The 27,859-nt window shown below is 41.4% G+C and overlaps 1 protein-coding gene across 4 annotated transcripts in view; it reads right to left on the reverse strand.

Annotated features, from left to right (window-relative positions):
* The window catches only part of Anapc4 (anaphase promoting complex subunit 4), a 35,406-nt gene extending 8,915 nt beyond the window's left edge, over positions 1-26,491 (reverse strand). For 2 of the 4 annotated variants that reach the window (XM_075943541.1, XM_075943540.1), the window contains exons 1-20: positions 26,143-26,491; positions 24,752-24,857; positions 20,835-20,967; positions 19,138-19,212; positions 18,979-19,005; positions 18,842-18,886; positions 18,214-18,298; positions 17,488-17,592; positions 15,775-15,858; positions 14,630-14,716; positions 12,918-12,982; positions 12,403-12,445; positions 12,209-12,285; positions 10,293-10,393; positions 10,158-10,209; positions 5,161-5,216; positions 4,912-4,958; positions 4,320-4,376; positions 3,797-3,853; positions 1,490-1,583 (exon numbers count right to left, since the gene is read on the reverse strand). In XM_075943541.1, the coding sequence (XP_075799656.1) occupies positions 1,490-1,583; positions 3,797-3,853; positions 4,320-4,376; positions 4,912-4,958; positions 5,161-5,216; positions 10,158-10,209; positions 10,293-10,393; positions 12,209-12,285; positions 12,403-12,445; positions 12,918-12,982; positions 14,630-14,716; positions 15,775-15,858; positions 17,488-17,592; positions 18,214-18,298; positions 18,842-18,886; positions 18,979-19,005; positions 19,138-19,212; positions 20,835-20,967; positions 24,752-24,857; positions 26,143-26,271 (1,525 nt within the window). In that variant the 5' untranslated portion in view covers positions 26,272-26,491. The remainder of the gene's footprint in view (positions 1-1,489; positions 1,584-3,796; positions 3,854-4,319; positions 4,377-4,911; positions 4,959-5,160; positions 5,217-10,157; positions 10,210-10,292; positions 10,394-12,208; positions 12,286-12,402; positions 12,446-12,917; positions 12,983-14,629; positions 14,717-15,774; positions 15,859-17,487; positions 17,593-18,213; positions 18,299-18,841; positions 18,887-18,978; positions 19,006-19,137; positions 19,213-20,834; positions 20,968-24,751; positions 24,858-26,142) is intronic. The other 2 variants (XM_075943542.1, XM_075943543.1) reach the window with 2 other exon arrangements.
* Positions 26,492-27,859: the final 1,368 nt, after the last annotated feature.

Raw genomic sequence — 27,859 nt, forward strand, 5'->3', positions numbered from 1 at the left:
GTGATATTATGGCTCGGTGGTGGTGGTGCACACCTTTAATCCCAGCACTCAGGAGGCAGAGTCAGGCAGATGTCTGAGTTTGAGGTCAGCCTGGTCTACAAAGAGAGTTCCAGAACAGCCAAGGCTGATACACAGAACACTGTGTCTCAAAAAACAAAACAAAACCAAAGTGATATGCAATAGCATTTTCTCCTTCCTGCTCTGCAAAATTGTTTGGTTTTGTTATTTATTTTTAATTATATCCACATGTATGGGTCTGTACATGTGAGTGCCAGTGTCTGCATCATCAGATTCCCCTAGAGCTTGAGTTATAGGCCACTGTGAGCTCCTGGTGTGGGTGCTGGGAGCCAAACTGGGGTCCTCTGCAAGAGGATAGCAGTTCTTAACTGCTGAACTCAGCCCTGTGAGATTCTTTTTCTGTTGCTAATGTTGCTCACAATAACTGTATGAAGTAATTTACAAATTAAACAAAACAGGGTTAGCAGGCTCTGACAATTGCCTGGAATAAAAATGACTTCCTAGAGCTATAAATAGAGTCTGACGGAAGGCCCATTCTTCTGCGGATCTGTAGGCATCCCCTACACACAGCACCTTACACTCTTACTGTGCCGGTAAATGTATTTTAAACATTAGTCTGTTAAGCTCCCAACAGAAAATGATATGAGAAAAAGGCTGCGATCACTGTCTCCCACCCCTAGAACAATTCCACAAAGGTTTCTGCCTTACCAAGACCACTACGGAAGGTTCCTCAACTGCCTCGGAATAGGGCACCTTGATCAGAAGCTATATTTTCAACTCTATCTGCCAACCCCAGTGGAGGAAAATGGGGTGGAGGTCAAGTTTAATCACCAGTGGCCAATGACATCATCAATCACATGTATGTAATGAAATCTGTTAAAGAGATCCACGTGCTAGGGCTTTGCAGAGACTCCGGACTGGTGAGCACCGAGTGCTGGGAGGATGTAGACTCCTGGCCTCTCCTCCACTCCTACTCCATACGCCTCCTGCTTAGCTATTCCTGAGCTGCATTTTTTTTTTAAGCAAGCAAGCTAAGAAGCCTGAGCATTTCCACACTGAAGAGAGGAAGGCATGGATACTCCCTGTAGCCTGCTAGGCAGAGACACAGGCAACCTGGGGACTGACTTTTGTGGGGCAGCCTGGTAAGAATACTAAGCTCTGAATCCTACAGACTTTGACACTCACTTGAGGTTTGTGGTGTCATACTGAAGCGAGCATCAGAACCCTCGATTGGAATTGGGACTGGCTGATATCATGTAAAGAGAAAACACGTCAGTTGGTGTCATAGAGTTTTCTACCTATCATGAGAGTATAACAACCTATTTGTTGTTTTGCTGTCTCTCCAAACAAACACAACAAACATAAAAAGCTAGCCACAGGAAGTCAGGAACATTCATCGGGTCTCCACTCCATTATCAACTGTGCACTAAGGACCTGGCCTTAGGTGACTGTCAGCAAGCTCGTGAGGTACCTTTCAGGTGGCTGCTGCCTTGGAGGAAGTCGTACCACTGGTTTCCTTCCGTGTTAGGGGGTGACACGAGGTCGTCATCTTCATCCTTCAAGTACTGTAAGTAAAGTTGACCACTGACTTTCAGTAAAGAATGGAGCTACCCAAATCGCTTGTTTCCTATTTAGTACTTTGCTGTGCTTGACTACCAAATCCTCTCCAAGTCTATTGTTAAAAAGCAAGGGGAAGCCAGGAGGTGGTGGCACACGCTTTTAAGCCCAACACTCGGGAGGCAAGGGCAGGGGGATCTCTGTGAGTTGGAGGGCCAGCCTGGTCTACTGATGGAGTTTCAGGACAGTCAGAGCTATACAGAAAAGCCCTATCTTGAGGGGGAAAAAAGTAAGAGGAGAAAAGTCTGCTAAATGCCAAGCAAACAAACTGCAAACTGAAAGATGAGAATGAAGTCAGTGTAGAGATCACAACTGAGTCAAGCGTGTGCTTCATTTCCACAAGCATATTTTAAGCTGTTATGAATTAGGTGCCAACAATCAGTGTACTCTAGAGTGTCGCCACAGACCCCTGGGAGTTCTCAAGACACAAGGGATCCAACACATCGACAGCCCTTTTCATTGCCCTAGCATTTGTTCTTACTGTGGTGGGGAACGTGGCTGGTATCTACACCAAGAATCAGGACAGTTGCCCAGCTCAGAAGGGCACTCACTACAGCCCTCCATCCCCACATATTCATACTTTTAAAAGTATTGATTTTATTAACTCTCAACCCTGAATACAGATCTTTGATATTCTGTGTAACAGAACTGGAAAGAAGGCACACGACGCTCTGCTGCACATGAAAGTTACCCTACCGAGAGGCACTTGTGGAACTCTTGCGGTTTTAAGTCAGACAAAACACTTTTTAAGACACAGAATTGCATCTTTACTTAAGAAAGTGGCTGGAGGAAAAACTATTCATCTTGGGTATGAGGAAGGTACCTTCTGGAAAATAAAGTAAGCTGATCTCTCTGAGCCAAACAACCAGAAGGTATTCCATGCCCATGTAACATTTAAACTCCCAGCTGGGTGCGATGGCACAGACATAAGCCCAGCAGGAAGACTGTAGGCTCACAGCAAGATGCGAATTCTTCATAAGAACTTGTCTCAATAAAGAAGCAAACTTTTAAGCAAGAATTAAAAGTTAAGAGCATGCACCTGCCACTGCTACACTGATACAGTTTCACAGTATTAAAGGATTCTCTGACCAGACTAGTGACCGATGAAATGCCACTTCTGAAGACTTACTGACCATAAGATGATGTTACCACCTCTGAGATCCATGACCTCACAGAACCAAGATTTGCAAAAATACTAAGACATGATTTTACAAAGCCACGCATGGATAAAAGAGTATTCCCCATTAAAGAAGATGAACAGATTCAGTGATCAAGCAATGAACAGTTTACTGACAGAATCTCAGATTCCACACGAAAACTAATCTCTGAGAAGCCATCATTTATTGTGTTTGGTGTTATTGTATCAAAAGACACAGACAAAGCTGTTACACTGCTGTCCCTCCCGAGAACAGGCGAGCAGGAGTCCAGAGATCCTTGAACTACATTAACCAAACCAGCACACCCAGCAGAGACTGGACACAGAAGTGAACAGGGTACCTAAACTCTTTTCTACTGGCTAGGCAGAGATGAGACTTGCTAATACATAAAGCAATGTCAGGCCACTAAAAAATTTCCATTAAAATATTAATGACACGTGGGTTATTTTTAATTAATAAATGAATAAACAATTTCTACACTAACAATAGCATCCACATGTGGCAGTTAACACTTGACTTACCAGTGCTTGGGGTCCTCCATAATTGTTCAGAATATAAAAGGGTTCTGAGTCAAATATTTTAGTAATATTTATCTTTGGTCATTTTATTAAAAAGGCAGACCTGTGGGCAGTGCTGGCGCATGCCTTTAATGCCAGCACTCAGGAGGCAGAAGCAGGCGAATCTCTGTGAGTTCGAAGCCAGCCTGGTCTAAAGAGCTAGTTCCAGGACAGCTAGGACTGTTACACAGAGAAACCCTGTCTCAAAGAAAAAAAAGAAAGCAGACCTGCAATATATATGTATTAAATTACCGTAAACTTTGGATAATACAGAGAGTATCACTAAGTATTTTAATTTTTATTTCACCCCTTTCCTTTTCTCCCTCCAAACCATCCTAGGTCCTCTCCCTTCAGCCCTTCCTATGTCCCCAACTCCCTCTCAAATTAACACTATTCAGTTTAAGGTTAGTTCTTAAAAATCAAACAAGTTTAAGCCAGTGTCCATACCTGACCAACTCTTTCAACATTGAAGTATTTTCCTTTCCGATTATAAAGGTCTGGAGCCTGGAGGATAAATAAATAAAAAGAAAGCAATATTAAATTGAAGCAAAGACACGTAATTTACAAGAGAGCTGTAGCTGCAGATACTCTTTTAAAGACTGTGAGACACACACAAAAAGAAGCAGACTATGTGTGCTAAGTAAGTACGGTCAATGATTAGCTCAATAGTTTTTGAAAAGTACTTACTAAGGTCTTAACTAAATTAGATTAAATGCAATTACTTCTTACTACTGCTGAGGGTTAGCAAAATTATTCTCAAAAACCACAGAAATAAGCCGGGTGGTGGTGGCGCATGCCTTTAATCCCAGCACTCGGGAGGCAGAGGCAGGTGGATCTCTGGGAGTTTGAGGCCAGCCTGGTCTATAAGAGCTAGTTCTGGGACGGGCACCAAAGCTACAGAGAAACCCTGTCTCGAAAAAAAAAAAAAAAAAAAAAAACAAAGAAAACCACAGAAATATAAATTTCTTACCTCATTGAAATGCTCAGTGAGAAATTCAGCAACAAATGTTATATCCTTCTGAGTCATCTATTAACAAAATGAGACAAAGAAAGCAAATCAAGACCAAGAAAGCATCCCAATCAAAGACTCCACAGAACATAGAGTTCTGACCAGGTGGGCGTGCAGGCCTCACACAGCTTATTCCTACACACACCACACACACCGCAGGAGAGACCATGGGTACCTGCCACAATCCTGTTAACTAGAAACTACTGCATACCAAGTGCTGACTTAGGTGCTATAGTCTTTTCAAGGAAAATAAGCAAGCATTTAAGGTTTAAGGAAGTTAGTGTAGGGATTATAAGGATGCTTTCTCACAGGTCACAGAACTTTACTAAAACATAGATATCATAAAGGTAGGTAGCCATAATAATGTGATGTGAGATTAAAAACAAAGCTGGATGGTGGCGGCGTACACTTTTAATCCCAGTGCTCAGGGGTAGAGGCAGGTGGATCTCTGAGTTAGAGGCCAGCCTGACAGCCAGGGCTACACAGGGACAGCCTGCTGTGAATGCTGTGTAAACACACTTGCTGATGTGGACACGCAGCCCTTATCCATTACCTTGTTCAGCTCAGGAAGCACATGGTCTTCTGTCATTCGCAGCATTGCTGGAAAGAAAAAGGTTTGAAAAATGATCTGTAATGGTCACCAGAAACAGTTTTAACTACAGGTACATTTCCAAAGCTAAACATGCTTTACTGCACTAAACCTCTTATTTGAAGAGCTTCTTTTCACTAAGGAAGCATATTTCTCACAAAAAAGTTAAACTATTAACAATTTAAATCTGATTTATATTTGTACTCAACTTACCTACATACAGCCACCGAAAAAATGCCTTGAAGTTTTTCATACTACTGTCTATAACTCTAAAAAGGGAAAAATAAAACAGAACAAAGATTATCATGTGCAGTTCACCCATCATTGTCCAACTGTCATCAAATACAACACTGTTGTATTGTATCCTGTCTGGATAACATCTAAGCACCTGCAAACACATCCCTAAAAATATTGTTTAAATGGCAAAGTGATTCTTTTAAAAAATAAAGTAAGTAATTTAGATTGTAACTGGTTCTGAGTGCTGTGCTGTAAGTTGTGTAACAGTCTCAGTATTCAGAAACAATCAGGAAGAAATAGTTTTCAACATTATTTTCAGTTAAAAACAATATTTACTGGTCAGTAAAAAGAAAAACATTAACTCCAAAAGTAAATCATCACTACAAATTTGTATGATGTCACCACTTCTAACATCAATAGACATGCTAAGCTGATTGTGGATTCTGACAATAAATGAAATTTCTCAAAAATTAAATTACCCTGGGCATTACACACATGTATCACCAAATTTACTTCTGTAAATCTTTATCTTAAAGAAACCACTTCCGAACTCCTTAAGATTACATCTATGAGGTAATTACCCTAAGCAAGTAACACTGGGACTTTTCATTCCTGTCTTTCAAACCCTCACCCAGTACTGTGCTGTAGATCAGCTCTGAAAAGTGAACTGGCATCTGTGATGGTTTGTGCTAACGATCAACAAGACATGAAGCAGAATCACTAGGAAGAGTCTCCAAGAGGGAGCATCTAGATGAGGTTAGCCTGTGAGGGACTGCCTTGACTGTGTTAACTGATGAAGAAGACCCAGCCCACAGTGGGCAGCAGCATTTCTCGGGTAGGAGTGGAAAATGAGTAGAAAGCACTCAAAGTAACTAACTAGCTGTTTTCAGTTCCCGCTGCCTTGACTGCTCTGTTACAATGAACTGTACCATAAGCCCTTTCTCCTGCCAAGCTGCTCGTTGCCAGGGTATTATCACACCAAGAATTAAATGAAGCCAGTGTCTTACTTTTCTGTATAAAGATACTTGACAGAAGACTATAACATCTTTTACAAGTTACCAAGTGATGTGACAAAAAACTTTGCAAAAACAATGAAAACAGAAAGCTTCTTTGTGTATTTTCCAAAAGCTAAGTTCTGCCCCAGACAATCAGCCTAACAACAAAATGTTCATCGCCTCAGTTTCCCCTCAGTTTCTGTAATTATAATGCTGCAATTCACTTACTTGAAAGAAACAAGTTATTTACCTGTCTTCAACTTATATTGAAAGGTGATCACAGAAACTTCAATGTTTTATATGCGCTTTCAGCTAATGTGGTAAACCACAAAATACTTTATGGGAAAAACAAGCAATGCCGCTTCTCCCATTTGTTTCCTGAGCATCAGCATCTATACCCTCTATCTTCTCAAGCCACATTAGAGACAGTGAGTGAGGAGGGGTATAAGGATTATAAATTCAAAAATAAAAAGAAGAAATAAAAACAAATTTAGAAATGCCAAGGACTGGTGAGTACTGAGCTCAAGAGCAGACGGGGCACAGAGCTGGAGGCCAGCAGAGACCAAGAGAAACCATAGGAGGAGGAGAAACGGCTCAGGCTTAGAAACACAACACTGAAGCACCGAACCCTCAACCACACCTGAGCATGAGGCGTTCTTAGGACACCACAAACTCAATCTGATTCTTACTTAATAACTGCTTTGTTATATGTATTTTACTACACTAAAGTTAAAACCTTCCTTTTAGATTAAACAGAAAGGGGGAAATACTGTAAGATAACCCTTTTGTATGCTGTGAATATATTTTATTCCCATTGGTTAATAAAATATCTGACTTGGCCTATAGTAAGGCAGGATAGAGCCAGGTGAGAAAGACAAACTGAAAACACAGGAAAAGAGCAGCCAGGAAGTGCAAGTGGGGCTTCCATTTACACTGAAGTTCTGGTAAATGCACTCCAGTGTGCAGGACGTTAACTATATTCTTGGGAAATACATGCAGTGTTTCTAAAATAAGGCACAAGATATACAAATACACTCAAGTATCTACAAAGAATAAGTACTATATAGGATATAAGAACTGTAGTAAAATAACTAAAGATGATAAACTAGTCAGACCAGTCAGTGTCTCCCTTGCCTAACAATACAACACTATGTAGAAAAGGATCTTTATAAAACCCACATATTACCCAGTGGCTCCCAACTTCCTAAAGGCCTCTCACACACCCAGAGGAAAAGTCTGCCTTCTACACTACCTGTGGGTTTTACATACACAGCCCATCCTCTCTTGCTCCTCTCAATCCATTCCACATCTTGTTCTTTTCAATTCACTTCAGCTACACTGCCCCTTGAAGTTCCTTGACCATGCCAAATTCACTGCAAACGTCAACAGGACTCCCTTCCTACCTCCCCCTAAGTTCATCTTCTCTGAGGCCTCTCTGACTCCACAGCAGTCTTCATACTGAAGGGGGCTAGTTGCAGGACTCTTGTCCACACCAGCTGTAGGTGTTGCAATGAGAACGGCCCCCACAGACTCATGTTTGAATACTCGGTCCCTGTGTGGTGGAACTGTTTTGGAAGGATTAGAAAGTACAGCCTTGTTGGGGTTTGTCACTGAGGGCAGGCTTTCCTAATGTGCTCTCTGCCTCCTGCTTTCAGATCAAGATGTGAGCTCTCAGTTGTTCCTGCCATCATGCATTTACTCTCCCATCACGGGCTCTAACCATTTGAGACCTTTTCTTTCTTAAGTTTCTTTGGTCATGGTGTTTTATCACAGCAACAGAAAAGCAACAAAAACACCAGGATACCCACACCCAAGGATGTGTAGTGTTTGCATATAAGTCATCATCTCTAGACTAGTTACAATGTCTATTATAATGTAAACAATGGTGTGTAAATATATTCAGAGAGTAATGGCAAGGGAAAAGTCTGTATATATAATAAAGATGCAATGTCCTTTCCTGAACATTTTTGACCTGTAGTTGGTTGGATCTGTGAATACAGAATCCATGTTTATGAGGGGCTCTCTGTATAACCACACTCTTTGCCTTATTTATATAACTACTGACCTTTATTCATTTCAATTATCTGTTGGTTTACTGTCTGTCTTACCACATTATAATCTAAGCCTCATGATAATCTAAGGTTTTATAATCAAAACAGGGCAGAGGGTTTTTTTTAATCAATTCTGTTCAAGGCTATATACTTAGTTTCAAGAACGTCTTTAAAACACAGATAAGAATTCAAAGTGGAGTGGAAGAACACATCTATCATCATGGTACTCAGGAGGCAGAGGCAGGAACATCATGAGTTCAAGGCCATCCTGGGCTATATATGTTGTTCAAACCAATCCAGGCTATCTAATAAGACTCTGTCCAAAAAAATAAATAAATAAAAAATAAAATAAAAATATAATTAAGTGTTCAATAAACGGCATTTGAATGAGTGGCAATACTGGACAATTAAGCCAAGAAATTTTCTCAGAAAATAAACTACAAAGTTAAAAATTACAAGAAAAAAATTAGAGACATGGAGGAGAGGGAAAAAAAAAACAACCCATCAAGTTCACTATTTCTAGAAGACAACTTCAGTTGAGAGAAAAATAAATCACTAGAGTAAGTTAGTAGGATTAAGGTTTTGACAGCTCTTTCATATCAGCACCACAAACAGAAAGACCCACATCTGGAAATGCTACTGTGAAGCCTCTGATGTCAGGGATTAGACTTCTATTGTAAGATGAAATAATAAACACCCTTCAAAGCCACGAGAAAGCAAGAGACTGCCGCCTACTGTAGAGAGCTGTGTGGAGCCACACTTGATAATCAGCTCCTAATATTGGCTAAGGCTTGATCAAGCAATGATTGTCAGCTGCTTGCATATGCGTGGACCTATGGGCAGTGCCCACCTGGCAATCCGGGGTTGGCGGCCCGTGCCTTTTTAAGGGCTGGGAGAGGTTTGCCCAGATTGAGAGAGAGAGAGAGAGAGAGAGAGAGAGAGAGAGAGAGAGAGAGAGAGAGAGAGAGATACAATTGTTAAAAAAGGTCCTGAATAAACTGCTAGCAGGAAGAGCTCCGGCGTGCGTCATCCTTGCTGGTCGAGGTGGGCGTGACAGCCTACCAGCAATAAAAAGCCCTCAAAGCAATGGAGCAATGCTGTGAAAATTCTAGGAAAAATTATTTCACCTTCAGATTCTAATTCCCAACAAAATGATCAATTTTGCGTAAGGGTAGGAAAAAGAAGGGGAAAGTGTACCTTCCATGTCTACTTTCTGAGTAAGTTACTAAATTTAGGATGTGCTTTGGTGAAGAGTAATTCAGGAAAGGATCAGATGTGATCCTGAAAGCCGTCTACTGAGGAAAGCAAGAGAGGCCGTCTCTCTGCAAACAGTCGGGCAGGGAGCAAAGCAGGAAGCACAGAACTAACGGTGCAGGGTGAGAGGGCACCTGTAGGGCAGAGGATGCCAGAATGGGGCAGACCCTTCAGAGACACCAGGGAGGCTGTGCTAGAGACAGAAGGTACAGAAAACAAGAAAGCCTGTAGGGGGTGGGAGAACACTGGGACTGAAGCACTTGACAGGCTGAGAGGAGGGCTCTGAGTTTAAGGTCAGCCTGGGAACACAGGAAGACCCAGCCACAATACAACAAGACAAGACGAGAAGGTCAGGGAGGTTCATAAAAATCAAGATAAACAAAAAGAATGAAAATTGATAGGCACAAGAAATAAAATACAACTGTGTTTAGGAGAAAGAAGTAAAGGAAGTAGAGGCAGTAAGAAACACAGTAGTCTGAATGTTTGTTTCCCTCTGCAAAGACAACTCGGAATAAGGGAATGGCAATACAGTTTTTCTTTAAATGATCTCTGTGTTACTGGCATCATTCTCACTAAAAATCAACTTAAGAGAATCTGGTCAACTTGGTAGGTTCTTATCTAAGTAAGAAGTAAATATTCTCACACCCAGGCTCCTAGGTAACCCATTACTTACTGGAGAAGTTCATTTGCCTTGAGGATGAAAGAGCCCACAGCAGTAATAGCATCTAAAGAAAACAAACAAACAAATGTCACTTGCTGAATAAGCAAACTGTATCTAATGCAGACTACTGAGAAACTCCATCAGTACCTTCAATGCACGTAGCATCCAGTCCTAGAGGTTCATATTTTTGTTTCCATGAAGCCATTCCTTTAAGTTCACTCAAATGATACAGTAAAGACTCGGACCCGCTAGCAAAGAGCAGAGATAAGCAGCATTACTATCGCCAAGGTCAGCAATCACCTGCTGAACACTATTTCATCTCAGAAATAAAACCAAACATAACAATCTTTCTATAGCAAAGAATTGTTTCCCAGAACTAATTCTAAGAACTAGAAGAATCATCTGCCCATCATGACAACTAAAATGAAAACACAAACCCACCGGATTAGATTATCTGATGTGATCAGACTACGTCTCGTGCCGGTTAAGCTCTTACCAACTGATCCGCACCTCTAGTCCCAATTCTGGCACTTTACCATATGGACATTGTTCAACAATAGACACTTCTGTTTAAAGAACAGGCTCTTAATAAGTAGGGCCTGGGGGTTGGAGAGATGGCTCAGAGGTTAAGAGCATTGCCTGCTCTTCCAAAGGTCCTGAGTTCAATTCCCAGCAACCACATAGTGGCTCACAACCATCTGTAATGGGGTCTGGTGCCCTCTTCTGGCCTGCAGGCATACACACAGACAGAATATTGTATACATAATAAATAAATAAATATATTTAAAAAAAAATAAGTAGGGCCTGACCAGTCTGGAACAATACAAACCAGGCTGGCCTCCAACGCAAAGAAATCCATCTGCTTCTTTCTCCTGAGTGCTGGGACTAAAGGCGTATGACACCAGGCTGTCCTCACAAGTATTTTTAAGCTGACTTCATATCAGACCTTAGATGCTGGCGGCACAGTGGAAAACAATGGCAAAGACAACCAGCCATACAGCACATCTTCCTGAAGGCCTTAAGGGAAATGCACAGGTGAAATGAAGACCCTGATCTACTCCAGAAACCGAGGGCTTTTCTGACGGCACGAATGAAGCCAAGAGCTGAAGAACTCCAGTGACAGGAGGTGAGAGTGCTCCACAAAGAACGGAGATGATATAAAAGTCCTTATATGGAGCTGGAGCTGTACTTCAATAGCGGAGTTTACCAAACATGCCTAAGACCCTGGGCTCCATTCCCAGCAAATTATAAATAAGTTAACAAACAAATCAAGGAAAGGGTATTTATTTAAAAAAGAGAGAGATTTAAAAAAAGAAAGAGAAAAGTCTTGGGTGGAAGACATCATCGAGTTTGGAAAACCAAGTGACCCCTAGTACAGGTAAAGCAGAGAGGCAGGCATGCTCAAGGCCCGAAAGGCCTTGCTTCTAAGAGCAAAGCAAATGTAGTGCAAGCTTTTAAGGTGCAACATTAGAGTCACTAGGGAAAGTGAAGTCAGCAGACAGTATGGTCTGGAACAGACCAATGCAGAAAGTACTCGGGGACCTCAGAGGATTCAGGCTTGTCTAGGTACCCATAATGAAAGCTGTCAAAATGCTAATCAAACACTCAGCAGCCAGTAACAAACTGCTTCACTCAAGTTGCTATGCACAGAAACAGCAGTAGGCCTGGAGGATCCAGGAGCAAGCCTTGGCCTAATACTGAGGAACACTGGGTCAGTCACATGACTAACTCTTGAGGGAAATGAAGATGACAAGAACAAACTGCCAATATATTAAATGAAAAAATATATATTAGAAGCCATGAGGCCTATTTCATTGTTAAATGGGGGGGGGGGGGAAGCCCAAATAGAGTTCAGCCTGGTTAAAAAATGTTGGAAAACTATTTCACAAAAAAGAATTGTCATTACTGACTTTAATCTTGGGTATGCTGAGTTCCCTAAAATGCCAGTGCATAGCTAGAAACGGCTTGAAAAGAGAATGTCAAGACAATGGAGAGAAGGAAGCAGAAAGATGACCAACGTATGTATAAATGCAGTATCAAAAAAATCTGTATCACCTCCATACCTCTGTAAGTGACTTATAACCAACTTTTGTATACTGGAATATGATGACTCTATAGACTGGCCAAGCTTTTTTAAGCCCTAGTTAAGAGAAGAAAATACATTTAGCATATAACTAGGATACTATATGTCATTCCCCAAAAGAAAAAAGCTAAGACTGTGTTAACAACCATTTAAACAAATACACTTTAACAGCACCTTCACTGTTAACTGGTTCATCAGCAGAGTCTGAAGTTCAGCACTAGAACAAAAAAAAAGTTAAGAAAAAGTATTTTAGTAACTTCTCCATTCAAACTCTGGATGTGCCATTTAAAACCTACACTTCTAAGTACAAACACCATGCTGGAACAACACCCATCAAAAGACAGAGCTGACACACCAGAACCCAGAGATGAATGAACTATACATTTCCAAACATCCAGAAGGTTATGCTAATTGTCACCCTGGGCAGATCTACCCAAGGTACAAGCAAGGAAAGGGTTAGCATGGATAAAGGTTCTGAGACATTTACACATCCAGCATACATACATATAGACACAATCATTACATTTATATAAAAAGTTCATGAAAAACCCTAAAAACTCACATGTAGGGGGGTCTTATAGCAGAACTTATATTTTGTTTTTACAGAGAAAATAATTACTTTTGAAATAATCACTGTCAGAAGAAGGTAGCAAAGAGAGTCAGATCAAAAGCACCCGGTGTGCACGCACCTGGCTTTCCCCCACAGCAGTAAGTGCATGAACTCATCCTGCACTGATGTCGTTGTAGTTTTCTCCTAGACAAAATGAAAAGAAGCGGTGATACATATTTTATGAATAATCAATATATTTATTCAAAATAACAGGATCACAATCTTCTTCCTTGGTTTCAACCTTTCCTCAGATACTTAACTCATCATCTGCACGTCAGTGACTACAGACGGCCAGTCCTCTATTTCAAGACCTGCCCTTCCTCCCCACGCCACCCACTCCATCTCACAGTCCTGCCCCACCCAACCAAAGGGAAGAGAGTCTACCACGGTTTGGGTGTGATTTGTTCATCTGCTGGAGGCCTGTCCTTGGTGCGATGACATTTAAACTGGGGACTCTTTATGAAGTAGGTGAGGAAGGAAGGTGGGTAAGTCCATTGGGAAGTCATTGGGAAGAAGCGAAGGTGACACTCAGAGGACCCTGGCTTGTACTTCCAAGAGTGACTGCTAAAGAGACTACCCAACCACACTGCCTGGATTCCTTTGCTAATATGCTCCTGCCAAGATGCCACTGAAGGGACTCTAGGCAGCCCGAGCATGGCAAACATGACTCTGGTAGGCCTTGTCCTTCTCCCTCAGTCCCCCTGCCTTGCTAAAGAACCATTGCATTACATTCCTAAAGCTAGCCACCAAGGCCTATTCTCTTATTTGGTCACTTCTCCAGAGGTCAACTGCCAAGGTCCAGCTATCAGAGTATTGAAGTCTAGTAATCAAAAGCCCCCTTTTGCTCCCCTAATTAACATGCCCAATTAAAATTAAGCACCTTATCCTAACACGGGCTTTCCCATTTAACCTTTATAAACTACCATTTTCCTATGTGCCATATCTGTCTCCTCTCTCTCCAGAGGCAGTCCTTTGTCCCCCTCCAGGACAAGTACCCCTTCCCCTCTCTCTTGTTCCCTTCCCCTTCTCCCTCCTTCTCTATCTCCTGTCTTTGTCCCTTAGCCCCTTGCCCTCCACCCCTTTGTGTTGAGAGCTAGGTCTTGGGGGTCCTGAGCCATTACCAATCCTTTCAGCCCCCGGAATGAACCCTCCTCAGTACCTGGAGAACAAGTGATACTACACGACCCTGAACTTTGGGAATCTGAAACTAGGAGCTAAGTTCTTGACAGATTATCCAGCCTCAGTTCTTTGTTACAGCAACAGAAAACTGACAAGCACAATTCTTTTTGCACACCCCCAAAATACTGAGGTTATATCAACCCATCTGAAACGAATAATGATCTTAGCCTTTTACAAATCAAACTAATCTTACTCTTTTTTTTAAAGATTTTTATTTTAAATCACATGTGTATGTGTGTGCGCACGTGCGTGTGTGTATATGTACACCCACATGAGTATAGGTACCCTCAGAGGATAAAGACATCAGAGTTCTCTGAAGCTGGAGTTACAAGTTGGATGTGAGCCAACCACTGTGAACTTGGGCCTGCTACGAGAGGAACAAATGCTTTTAACTGCTAAGGGATCTCTCCAGCCTGCCACCTCTGAGGCAGGGTTTCACTCTGTAGCTCTCATCAACCTTCAACTCATGGCAAACTTTCTGTCTTGTCTTTTTGAGTGTTGGGATTATAGCTTGAACCACTTTGTCCAGTTCTGACCCCATATATCTCATAAAACAAACACAGAGAGAATGTACTCTATCTCCACAGGAGAGTTCAGTTACTAGTGCATTACCTGCACAAACTTGGTGAGACGAGAGTCCATCTGCATCAGTATTTCTTCCCATGCTTCACACATACAAGTCAGCGACAAATTTATATACTATTAACAAAAACAGATAGTAAAAAAAAAATCAAAACAACATGTTATTTCATTCTTCTTTGGCTAAGTGTCAGAGAAATCCAGAGTTTACTTTCAATTACTCTTCTAACTCATTAAAGCTGTAGGAAAAAAGAAGAGCGTGGCTACGCTTTGGTAATCACTTAGCTAAGAAACTAAATTATCCAGTGATTCTTACAAATTTACAGCAACACATTCCCAAGATTGTGTCTGGGAAAACAAGTATCCTTGTGCTTTTTATATTTCATGCATACCATCGCATGCTGCTGTGTTCAGCTACTAAACTGCCAGACAGGTCCCCTAAGAAAATACCAAGCTCTAGAAACTATAATATCAAGCAAAATAAGAACTGTAGTAAAGCAAACAAAAGATCAGTAAATCTTTGTAGGGGCTCCATCCGGGTACACTGTCTAGCCCGGCCTGTGTCTTGTTCTAACAACACATTAGAAACAGTGTGACTGAGCCCAAGGTCTCAGAAGTCTTTGCCTCCTTAGACTCACGCTGCTGAGACTTCTGTGGCCATTGCCATGTGAACGAGCATGGTCGAGCTGCTAGAGGAGGATGCAGAGCAGAGACAAAGCCACTCCAGCACTGGGACGCACATCTGTTTGCAAGATCAATTTCTTTAAAGTGAGCTAGACCAGCCATACGTCTATAGAAACATCTGGATCAATCTAGTCCAAACTGCTCACCTACAAAACTATGAGCTACTTTAGGATGGATTTATTATGAAAAAAAAGCTGAGTCATATGAAGACTCTTTTTCCACAATTTATCTATAATTTGTTTTAAGTTGCATTTTCATTATGAATAGCTTAGAAGATTTACAGGATTTTCCCCTTTTCTTTTGGAGGCAATTAACAGGATTGGTCAGGAGACTGTCAATTAAATTTTCAACATTTGCTTTAACAAGCATTATAAGATTAGCTTATAGCACTTCTATTGCAGGTAGCTTTACAACAAACTTTTGGTGGTTTTTCTTTATGGAAAATTAGAAACTTCCAGTAAAACACTAACATGAAGCAAGTTTTGGATTTATACCTGTAAGAGAGCTGAGATGTGAGTAAACTTTCTGGCCATCCGAGTTACTTCAGGTAAGTAGGAATACAGCAGATTGGTTTCAAGCTACAAAGTAAAACCATAAATAAAATGGGTCACAGGAGCATTTGCTTCTTTTGAAGATAAATCGATCTCGCCCAGCTCAAAAACAAGCAATTCCTTAGCATAGAGAAGGGTCTGTATCTAACTACATGTCAGAGAGCCTCTTACCAGAATTCTGCCCTCTAAGCACAATGGATTTTGGAAACCAGTAAGTCACTACCTCGAGATTTCCACCTGGGACACAGCTCTGAGTCATCCCTTCCTTTTGTGAGATACAGATGCAATAACCTATAACACCATTATGAGAATATTTAAAATGTCCACAGATTAATTTAAAATTTTAATACAAGTAAAAATAACTAAAGGATATGGATTAAAACATGAATATCAAGAATATGAGTAATTTTTCAATGAGGCTGTCATTATCCATTGTGTCTGGGCTTGGAGGCATAAATCTGTGATCACAGTGTTTGGGAGGTATTGGCAGGAGGAAGAAGTTAAGGTCATCTTTAGCTATATGTAATGAGATGGAGGCAAGCCTAGGGCACATGAGCTCTAATCTCAAAACTACAACAAAACACACACCTAACACAAAGCTCACAGGAAAAAAATCACTTTATTAGAGCTCAGATACAAACGTGATAACAGTTTCTCAGCCTCACAAAGAAGAGAAATGCAAACAGCTACAGTCCAGGCTCTTTGATGGTCTGAACAGAGACTGTAGGAAGGACTGCAAACACCACATCTCTTATTCTGAGCGTTCACACATACTTAGGTTAAAGCACTGGGACAGCTCAGAAGAAATACTTGGGAAGACTTCTTGACAAAGCATGGCTATGATCTAAATATAGAAGCCCAGTCAGTATCCTAGTCTATAACATAAATCCCGAGTGATCACTTGACGCATGTGGCAATGCGCTGGCTGAGAACACAGCTGGAAGCAGAAAGCCCAGCATGACTTTCCAATCCTGCAACAGCACTGAGTGACTACACTCCTGTGTGCCTGCAGTCCTACCTACAAATGAGGACAACGGCAGCACCTACCCAGTACATGACTGTGTTCAAGCACTAAGCACTTGTCAGATAGCAAGTGACCTTTCATTACTAGAAAAGACAAAGTCCTAAAGATATATTCAGTATAAAGCTACACTGGTCAAGTAACCAATCAGTAAGGCCATAACAGACCATCAAAATAGTTTTAACTATGGAAATTAAATTGCAGTGTGAAAGAAATAATATTCACTACAATAGTATTCAATATACAGGATTTAGAAATCATAAATAAGCTTTTATATTTTATTTTTAGACTCTAGTGATATGAGTAATTAAAACCTGTAAGGAGTGGGGTATGGCTCAATGTCAGAGGGCCTGCTCTGCACATGTGAGACCCTGAGTTCAATTCCTAGTACCAAGGGAAAAAAATCTCTCTATAAAAACCATGTACCTAGCTGAGCAATGGTAGCACACCTTTAATCCCAGCACTCAGGAAGCAGAGGCAGGCAGATCCCTGTGAGCTGGAGGTCAGTCTGGCTTACAAAGTGAGTTCCAGGACAGGCTCCAAAGCTACACAGAAAAACCCTGTCTCGAAAAACAAACAACAACAACAACAAAAACCCCATGTGCCTGCTATTGCTGTAACTGTCTAATACTCACCTGAAAATATGAAACCTCTGCTTCGCCACTGCTGGAAACCTCTGTGACCACTGATAATGACTTCAAGTCGCTTGATAAACACAGAGCAAGACAAGTACCGGCAATCTGCAAAAACAGTTATCGCCATGCCCGATACATTTGCTATACTGACAGGCTGCATCTGCTTACAACAATGGGAGCAAAAATTCACACAAACTTTAAAAAGTAGAAATGCATAACCCTGGTTCCTGACAGAGCTAGCTATGGGGTGGCCCAAGGACACACTAACACCCTCTGGCTGTCCTCCTCCCATGAAGGGGCCCACACCAAACACTGGAGAACCAACACAATCCATAGAATCTGAGATACTCTCCCCCTTCATGAGTAAGAAGAGTGAGCTACGGAGAAAATGAAGACTTCACAGCCCAGGGAGAGCTGGTACCGAGCTGAGGGCTGCTTTTGTGACTGCTTTCACATGCCAATCACCCACTTTCACTCCTGCCCACTGCAGACTTAAAAATGAACCAATCATAATCAAGTGGACCATGCCAGTCTGTAAAAGGGAAAAATTTGACTAGTTCCACCAGTAGCTCCTGGCTGCTACAAACACAGGAACACTAAATTCTATCTTACTAAAATTAACCTCCAAACATTTCAACATGAACAAAGTTAACCTGCCCTCTCCTTGTTCTGTAAGTAAATCAGCTGCTGTTTTCTAAGAGAAACAGAAGATTTTGAAGCACTTACCCCTGTTACTCGGGCAATTTTGAACATCCCATAAGCATAAAGCTCAATAAATCCAGAGCTTCCTCCAAGGACAAGGATGTTCAGCCTGATTGAGAACAATGCAACACGCTGACAGCAGAGCTGAGACAGGAGCTGCCAACCTAAGCTTACAGCTGCACTGCACACAGCAAGCCCTGCTACTAAGGCCTGTTACTTTTTTTTTTTTCAAAATGAACAACAGACTTCCCAATAGCTTCCCAAAAAAATTCTGTTTACAGTAAAATTCCCTGGCACCAACTGTATTTCACACAATCAGTAATGAAATGATCCATCTGCCAACTAACACACAGTGCCATCAGTTCCTATGACGGTAATAAAAAATACACTAAATAGGCTTTAAAAACTTGGAAAACTCAAATTAAATCTAGAAACCCTAGCACCTCTATCCTGTTAAGATGCACTAGGACATTACTAAAATTTAGAAAAATCAATGGCCACACAATAGACACTGCTATCTGTATGCTGTTCAGAGATTTCAATGTCAACAGTGAAGTAACAAGATGAAGAATCCACTGCTCACATTCTGAAAACTGCCACAGATACAAAACATCAACTTCAAGAAATAAAACAAGACATCTGTAAAATTTACCTGACATCTCCTAAGAGCTTAATAATTTCATCAGAATTTTCTTCACTAAAACAAAAACATAAATTGGGTCATCCTTCAATATTATCTTTCAAATAATAAAAGACCACCTCATTTGAAAATAAGAAAGGTATACTTACCTAAATATTTTTGAGGTGTTGCTGTAACTATAAGAAAATAAGAGATAAAAGAAAATAGAGATAAGGTTTACTCTTGAGAAATGCATGGGAAGCTGGTAACATGTTAAAGCAGAAGAGAAATGGCAGGGTTCATTCGAGAGAAATAAAACCGATACGTACTTTTTTGGCAGTGTGGGCAGCTTAGGCAAGAGAAGGTTGGATTCATCCTCAGCATTATAAAATGATGTTAAGACACTAAAAGGGAGGGGGAACCAAGTATCACACAACAGCAAAGATTCGACTTCTCTTTCCATTAAAAATAAATGCAGTAAAAAAGATTCCTAGTTTTATAATTTTATCACAGAGATACATATAAAACACTGTTAACAATCCTGTGTGATAAGACAAAGGGGGAATTGGGCTTTTTGTTTCAAAACAAACTGACAAACACCTACTCACTGTACATATAGAGGAATATCAAGAAATGATTTTTGTCAGCATATGAAATATATTTATATGTATTTAATATTCAGATAAACTGTGAGCTCATGATTTCTGAATTTGATCTAAGAAACCACAGTAAACAACTTAGAGTAAGTATTGTATCATTTAATAACTGGTTCTATGGCTTATACCGACTTGGGGATGTGGCAGTCTGGTGGGTATATAAAACTATGCCATTTGCCATTATTTCTGAATAGTCTATATTTTTTATTCTTTTTGGATTTATTATGTGTATGTGTGTTCTGCCTGCAAGGATGTGTATACACCACATATGTGCCTGCTGCCTGAGGTCAGAAGAGAGCAGTAGATGCCTGGAACTGGGGTTATGGATGGCTGTGGGTCATCGTGTGGATGCTGGAAACCAAACCCAGGTCCTCTGCAAGAGCAGGAAGTGTTCTTAACTGCTGAGGCAACCTCCAGCTTCCTGAAATATTCTTCACAGCTGGGATTATAGGTGTGCACCACCATGGATGGCTCAGGAATATCTTTATTGCCTTTTCTTTTTTATTCTACCTCCAAATACAATTGGAAGTAAATGGCTGAGAAAGTGAAAAAGTAGTGACCTGAAATCATGGTTTTCACCCTGGAACACACAGTGCTAGAATCTCCCTTTGGACATGTTCTGTTTCCCTCACCTTCTAAACTCATGTAACTATCTGTTATCTTTGAGCATCTGAAGATGGCTGATCACTTTGGCTTATCTTGAATGAATTTAAAACTCGGGATAAATCCTTGTCCCCTGTTTCTTATGTACCACTTAAGAAAGCTGTCAATTAACATTCAGGATTTATAACTTCATTTGATAGTAATTTAGTGAAAATCAGTAAGAAAAAACTACTGGGAAAAAAGGACTCCATTTTTAAAAATCCTTCTGTCCCCAACATGAGCCAGTGTCACTGATGCCTTAGAAGTTCCTCACATCAACCCAGGCATTCCCTTGTCTACACAGACTAGGGAAAAACTGTTCCAGGGAACAGGGGAAAGACCCAGGCCAAGAACACAGAAGGAACCTATCAGGCTGTCTGCTCCATCCAGCACTGTTCATGCCCTAAGAATGTCCATTAACACAGGACAGAGCTCCTCACAAAACAAATGGCACACACACAATAAATAAAAGTAATAAGCACAACCACTCTATCTAAAGCCGCAGTGTATACAGAATCACAGCGCTGACAGTCATTTCCACTCTAAACAATGAAAATTTCAGCTGGTGGTGCCTGTAAAATGTCCACGATCACCCTACATTTGGGAGGCAGAGAAGCAAAAGGATCTCAAGCTTGAGGATGGCCTAGCCATAGAGCAAGAACATGTCTCAGAAATAACATGACAGCAAGCTCGGAAAACCTCCCAAGTCTTCCCCCGTGGTATTCTACCTGCTTTCCACAGTCACCTCCATCCAATGCATACAGGAAACCGGAGCCTCCACGGAGAAAGAGTGTAAGCTTTCAGGCTTTTCTACATCACACAAAATAATCTTCTTGGTATCAGCGAGAGCAAAGGCCAAAACTAAAAAAAGTAAGAAAATAATCAGATTAAATTAGCATGATTTCACTTACTGTCCAATTTTACTATTCCAAACACATTCTAATTACCTAAAAATTCTTTTTTGAGGGCTAGCAAGACGGCTCAGCAAGTGAAAACTTTTGTTACTGGCCTGACTGAGTTTTTCACCAGATGCCACAGGGTGGAAGAATGGAAATGATTTCTACAGGCTGTCCTGTCTCAGCACCTGCTACAGCACAGGCATCCCACACACATCACAAGTAAATGTAACTAAAACAATTTTTTTTAGTTTACCAGCTTTTATTTTTTGATACTATAATTACATCATTTCCTTTTCCCTTTCTTCCCTCCAAATCATCCCATATACCTCTCCTTGCTCTCTTCCAAATTAATACCCCCCCTTTTAAATTGTTCTTTGTTTTCTTTTTTTTTTTTAATTTACCCTATTTTTTTTTTAAAGATTTATTTATTCATTATGTATACAGTGTCCTGTCTGTCTGTATGCTTGCTGGCCAGAAGAGGGCACCAGATCTCACTACAGATGGCTGTGAGCCACCATGTGGTTGCTGGGAATTGAACTCAGGACCTCTGGAAGGGCAGTCAGTGCTCTTAACCTCTGAGCCATCTCTCCAGCCCCTGTTCTTTGTTTTCATTTTTTGAGACAGGATCTCTCTGTGTAGCCCTGGCTGTCCTGGAATTTGCTCTGTATACCAGGTTGGCCTGAAACTCAGAGATTCACCTGCCTCTACCTCCCCAGTGCTGGGATTAAAGGTGTGCACCACCACTGCCTGGCTCCTCTTTTCTTTTAATTAACTGTTGTTACGTATATACATATTCCTGAATACATATATACAATCTGCTCAGTTTGTATGTTACTTGCACGTTTCTAGGGCTGCCCACTTGTAATGGATAGACGATTGTGTACTCTTCCCTGAGGAAAACCATTTCTCCTGTTCTCACATTTCTTAGCTGCCTGTAGTTCTTTGTGCAGGGTGAGGCCTCCTGGGCTTTCTCCTGTTCACATTAACATTTCCATTGTTTCTTTGTTCAGCTCCTGTTTAAAGAGCCATGTTGGTGAGACTTTTATGGGTTTATCTATTCCTTTAGGTAATATTTTAGAAACTAAAGAGATCCTTGCGCATAGTTATGCCTATTACTTAAGCTTACTGTCACGTGTTCAAACTACTTCACCTGTCTGCTATCTTCCCACATATTCTATTTATTAACTTACACAACGAAGTCTCTAGACTGGGACCTGCTTTCAACAAGAAAATATCTAACAGGTGCCGGAGATTATTCACAAGAGATATATACCATCATTGTTGTCTCCCCCAGCCCTGTTCACAAGTCTACAAGACAGAAAGTGGCTCTATTTGCTGTTTGCTTAAAATCTTTTTATTCTCTTTATTCCATCCCATGCTAAGAAACAAGATGAACAGATGCCAGGAATCTCTGTCCTCTGACTGTGGCTGAATTATCTAGTGTAGTTCCTTTAGGTAAGTCATTATCTCCTAACATGCACAATTTCAGAGCTTCAAAGCAGAGTTTCACCTCACACTCCTACAAGCCACTGCCTGGAGAAGGCAAAACTAACCCCCCCCCATCCCCTTTATGTCTTTTGTTCTGTTTTGTTTTTTGCTGTGCTGGGAACTAAACCTAAGCTCCCTCACACATTCTACTACTAAGCTATATCCCCAGCACTCTCTTTCAAATAAATACTAATAGCAGCTTTATTTGTAATAGCTAGCAAATGGAAATGACCCAGATGTCCTTTAAAATCCAGCCCATTTTACTTTTTATTTTGAAAAAAGGTCTCACTAAGTTGCCAAGGCTACCCTCAAACTCACTCAAGTCAGTTATCCTCCTGCCTCAGAACTCCAAATAGTTGGGATTATAGGCCTACACCACCAGGCAAGGGCTCCAGCCACCATTGTCAAAAACCTTAAAATGATTTGAAATGACTGCTTTAATAAAAACATAAAATTCTGTTTAAATGAGACACATTTTAACATGCATTTGGCTTTAATGATTTCTCGTGGAGCTTCTATACTTTTATATGAATAATAAAGTCCTCAAAATGTGTGGCAGTCAAAGAACAATTTATGGGAGTCGTTTCTCTTCTCTCATCAAGTGTGTACTGGAGGTCAGATTCTTAGGCTCTGAGGCTTGGCGGCAAACACTGTAACCTACAGAGCCACGTCCCTCTGATTTTATACACTTTATTCATCTTCTAAGAAAAAGTAGAGGATGCATATGGTATTTTAAAGCATTCCTAAAAATTCCTTTATTCTTTTATTTTATGTGCATTTGTGTTTTGCCATGGGTGTTGGGTCCCCTGAAACTACAGTTACAGACAGTTGTGAACTGCTATACGGGTGCTGGGAATCAAACCAGGGTTCTCTGGAAGATCAGTTAGTGCTCTTAACTACTGAGCCATCCCTTTAGCCCCTAGAAATTCTATATTTAGGAATTAATCTAACGAGTTAATCACACCAAGTTCTCCTACCTGTTCAGAATACTTAACTTATCCACTGCCTAAAAGCTGAAAACCGGCAATAAAATAAGCATTATGACCAAAAGATGTAAACTGCAATATATACATACAATGGTATGTGGTCACTTAACGTGGCAAATCTGTTTCTATCTGGCCTGAACAATCAGCCTGAACCAAATGTACTGGAACAGTATGTATTAAATGAATTCTGATGGGAGTGCACAAATGGATCTCTGCACACATATTTTATCAGGGAGTGTTGCCAAAATGGCTCACCAAAACACATTTATTGCTAGGTGATATGATTTTAAAGAAGTTCTAAATACTTATTTATATTTATCTAGAAAAAAAAAATCAAGCAAGAGGACCTATTCATTTTACAAAAGCAATCTGCATTTTGTTTTAAAAGTACCTTCAGGCTTGTTCAATCTTTTACCATGGTAATATAATGTTGTCATCTACACAGTCCACACTGGAAAACTGTGCAACAGCATTTGCAAAAAACCAAACAAACAAACAATATTTTGAACATGTTAACAGTTTTGTATTGGGCCACACTCATTGTTATCCACAGCCCTATGTATAGCCTACAGACCACAGGTTGGACACCCTGATGAACTTCAGGCTGCAGCCCATAGCATTTTACAATTCTGACACTGGGAAGAACAGCTCAAGAAACTACCAATGTAAAAAAAAAAAAATCACACACACACACACACCGAACAATCAGACCTTGTGGAAATGGAGGCATGGTCACAGGGGACAGGCCCTCGGGTGCGGCAAGCTGCCTGCACACAGGGTATTGATGAACCTCACATTCAGTGCTAAATGAATCGGGTGGAAAGAAGGCTCTGATGGCACCGAATGGACTGGTGAGTGGTGACCACACTTGGGTCGGCGAGAACACAAGCCGAACGCTTCGTGAATGTATTAGGCTCCGATCCCATGTGCCACAAAGCTTATTCAAGAGTCATCTTTGCCAACAACAGACTTACACGAAAAAATTTTAAACATTCTAAAAAAAAGAAAAAATAATCTCAAACTAGTATTTGTAATTCTAATATAAGGTCAGGTATGGTAACACATCTTTAGTCCCAGCACTTAAAGGCAGAGGCAGGTAGAGCTCTCTAAGTTCTAGCCCCAGGCCAGTCAGGGCTCTACAGCAAGACCTGTATAACAGAAACAAAATCATAACTAAAATATACCAAGAAAAATGTATTCTTTTATAAAACAGGCTTCCTTTTAGAATATACTTTATGAAAATGAAGAGTATGTTTATAGCATTATCGTTACGTTTGCCATCTGGTCTCCAGGCCAAACAGGTCACTTCTTTTCCTGTATTTTCATTTGGCGGAAAACTCCAAACTCGATGAAAACTTGCAAGCCGATGAAGTAAAACCTAAGATGAAAAGATGTAATAGCAGAAACTTGCAGACTCATTTTCAGAAATAAAAGGGACCTAGATCCACAGAATAAAAATTTTAAATTATTATTTGAGTACTTAGCTATCCAAAGAACAAAAGAGAACCGTGTCTGAATGAATATGAGATATTCATTAAAAGACACGGGTGAACTGAGAAGGTCCAACTTACCCTGTACCCTAAACATACTTGTATGAGTATCTTGCCTACATGAATGCATTTGTACTACAACTGGGCAGTCCGTGCCTGAGGAGGCCAGAGAAGGGCATCAGAGATCCCCGGAACTGGCGTTACAGTTATACTGGCGCTATGGGCCAAACCCAGGTCATCAAGAACAACAAGTGTTCGTGATTGCTGAGCAATGTCTCCAGGCCCTTTTAAACTTAGTTTTTGGAAAAGGTGAAGACTATCCAAGCCGACAACAAAAGTAGTCACACAAACAGCACCAAAGGGTAGGTGTGGCAAAGTAAAATAACAACAACTGCGACTTTAGCCCATGCTTTCCGCTATGTCACGCTCTGGCCATGGATCTCTGGGCAAAGGCATGGCAGACACCATGATAATGCAACTGGGCACACTAAGTTTCCCTAGATCGCCTTATCATCTAGTTTTCCATACTTGGCTGCATACACACCAATTACCTGGCTACTGTCAGGGGAAAACTGCCAAAAGGCGAGGAGAAAACAGGCATGGGTGAAGGTTTCCTTTCAAGATGGCTGCCGAGTAAACAGTAATTCTCGACAGAAAGTTGGGAGAATGCTTTGGTCATATACCCCATAAAGCATGTTCAACTGGCAACGCTCGCACACATTCTGCCAGGAATCCTGTGAGACACCGGCCTGTAAACTTCATGATCTTTTAAAGAGTTAGCTAGATGTCATCAAGATGTAAACACTCTGAAGCATCCTCCGTAGCAACTTCACACACACATGTCCAGCTAGACGTGACAACAGTTCATCTTATTCTTCTGCTAATCTGAAAGCCATCTCTGGGTGGAGTCTGTGGAGTCTGCTCGGATGGTGCATCCCTGGCCAAATCAATTCATGGCGACCTGAGCGTGCACAACTTTGTGGGCATTTGTTCTTTTAACCACAAAGGAAATGGAACTATAAACCACGTTTAGCAGAGACGGTCCTTTACACTTTCACGTGAGGTCAACTGCCACGATGTGATGTAGGGGCAGGGCAGACAGCTGATCCGCCATGTCTGCAAAAGGGGAAACTGAGGCTGGAGGCGTGACGGGTTCCTCGCCGGCTCACTTACCTCGCCTGAAGTGTTGGCCAAAGCAATGAGGTCCCGCTTGGGCGACCAGACCAGGAAAACAATCTCCTGTGGCAGCTGCTTCTCTCCCACCACCCGGAAGGATGGGAAACATGTCGGAAAGCGCAGCATGGGGACGGTCCTGCAACGATGCTCAGGGGAAGGCCGCAGGAGCACCGGGCCACTAGCCTTGGCGCAGAGTCCTGCCTGCAGCGGTACCTGCCAGAGTCACAAACCCGGCCTACGCCTAGCCAGCGGCCTTCCCCGCCCTCTCCCTCCGCCCTCCGCGCTCAGAGGAAGCTTCCGGCGCCGTCGCCAGGGCGTCCTCGCGAGAGGAAGTGAGTGGCGCGCCAGCGGAGCGGGGCGGGGCGAGCGGACGAGGGGCGGGGCTGTGTGGGCAGGGCAGGCAAGTGCGGCAAGCAAAGCTGTGGGCGCCAGCGCAGAGTGTGCTCTGAGGTCTTTGGGGTTCGCTATTTCTGCTAACCGGTTGTCCAGCAAGCACCGAGAGCAATCCTTAGTGTGTATGTGCAGATCTATGGGAACCCTTCCGGGTCTTTTCCTTTGATTAGAAATTCTCTGCTGTGGAGAAAGGGATTGCCACAGGTTTGTGCTCTGATCAAAACTCCCTATCCACACACTGGGCCATCTTTGATACCTCTTGGTAGTTTTCAGCCCTGGCTGCACAGCATAACTGGAGAGAGAGGAAAACAACAACAAACAAACAAACAAGCCTCCCTATCGAGCAGCATTTTAGCAAATTAAAAGTTAATTAAGCTTTAAAAAACACTAAATGATTCCGATTTACAGCCAAATGTTAAAGAACTTTCACCCTCCGTAACACGGAACAAACAATAGTTTGATTTCCCACACTATTTAAATGAGCACTTCACAAATCCACCACAGTTAAGAGGAACCAAAATTTATTCTACAGCTATCTAAGCATGCATGTGAGTGACTGTGGACAGACCCCGCCCAGGCAAAGTCAGTAGTGGGTATGCTGATTACAACTGCGTTGAGGGGCAGTTTCAAGTATAAAGCCCATACTACAAGATGGGAGAGCACTCTTCTGGGCAGAGTGAGCCACAGTTTATCATCTGAAGTACTCTTTTTTTCTTTCTTTCTTAAACTGTCTCCCCTACTCCTTCACTTGCTGCCTTGGAAAGAAATTCAGAGACTAACTCATGTGACCCCAGTTTGAGGTTTTAATAGGAGTTCTAGAACCACAGTATTTGCATGTATAAGAAACAAGTGTTGGCATTTATAGGAAACAAGGACTTATCAATGTGATTACTGTTACATATGAAACAAACAGCGCAGTGTATAGTAAGCAATGCATGATATTTATTAACGTGATACATTTATTTACCCTAAGGACGTTCCAGATTGGATAAGAAATATGTTAACATAGTGGGAAAAGGGAAAATGAAATAAACGTCCAACCATAGGATCTTTTTTTAAGATATGGTAAATCCATCCTGAAGAATTCCATCTTTATACATTGATTCTCACATCTATGAAAAGGTACAGTTCACTAAACATTTCCAATTATGTTTTTGGGGAGGGATAACTTTAGCATGCTTCCTATTTCTACACAAAAGAATATAACAAAAAAAATTAAGGTGGGTGTAACCGACTTTCTTAGGATTGCAGTTTGAGAGATCCTTTTAACGTCTGTGTTGCCCTGGGCCACACAGTTACTGATAAGTGACTAGGTAGCGAC

The sequence above is a fragment of the Microtus pennsylvanicus genome, chromosome 12 (genome assembly GCF_037038515.1).
Source record: "Microtus pennsylvanicus isolate mMicPen1 chromosome 12, mMicPen1.hap1, whole genome shotgun sequence".
NCBI lineage: Eukaryota > Metazoa > Chordata > Mammalia > Rodentia > Cricetidae > Microtus > Microtus pennsylvanicus.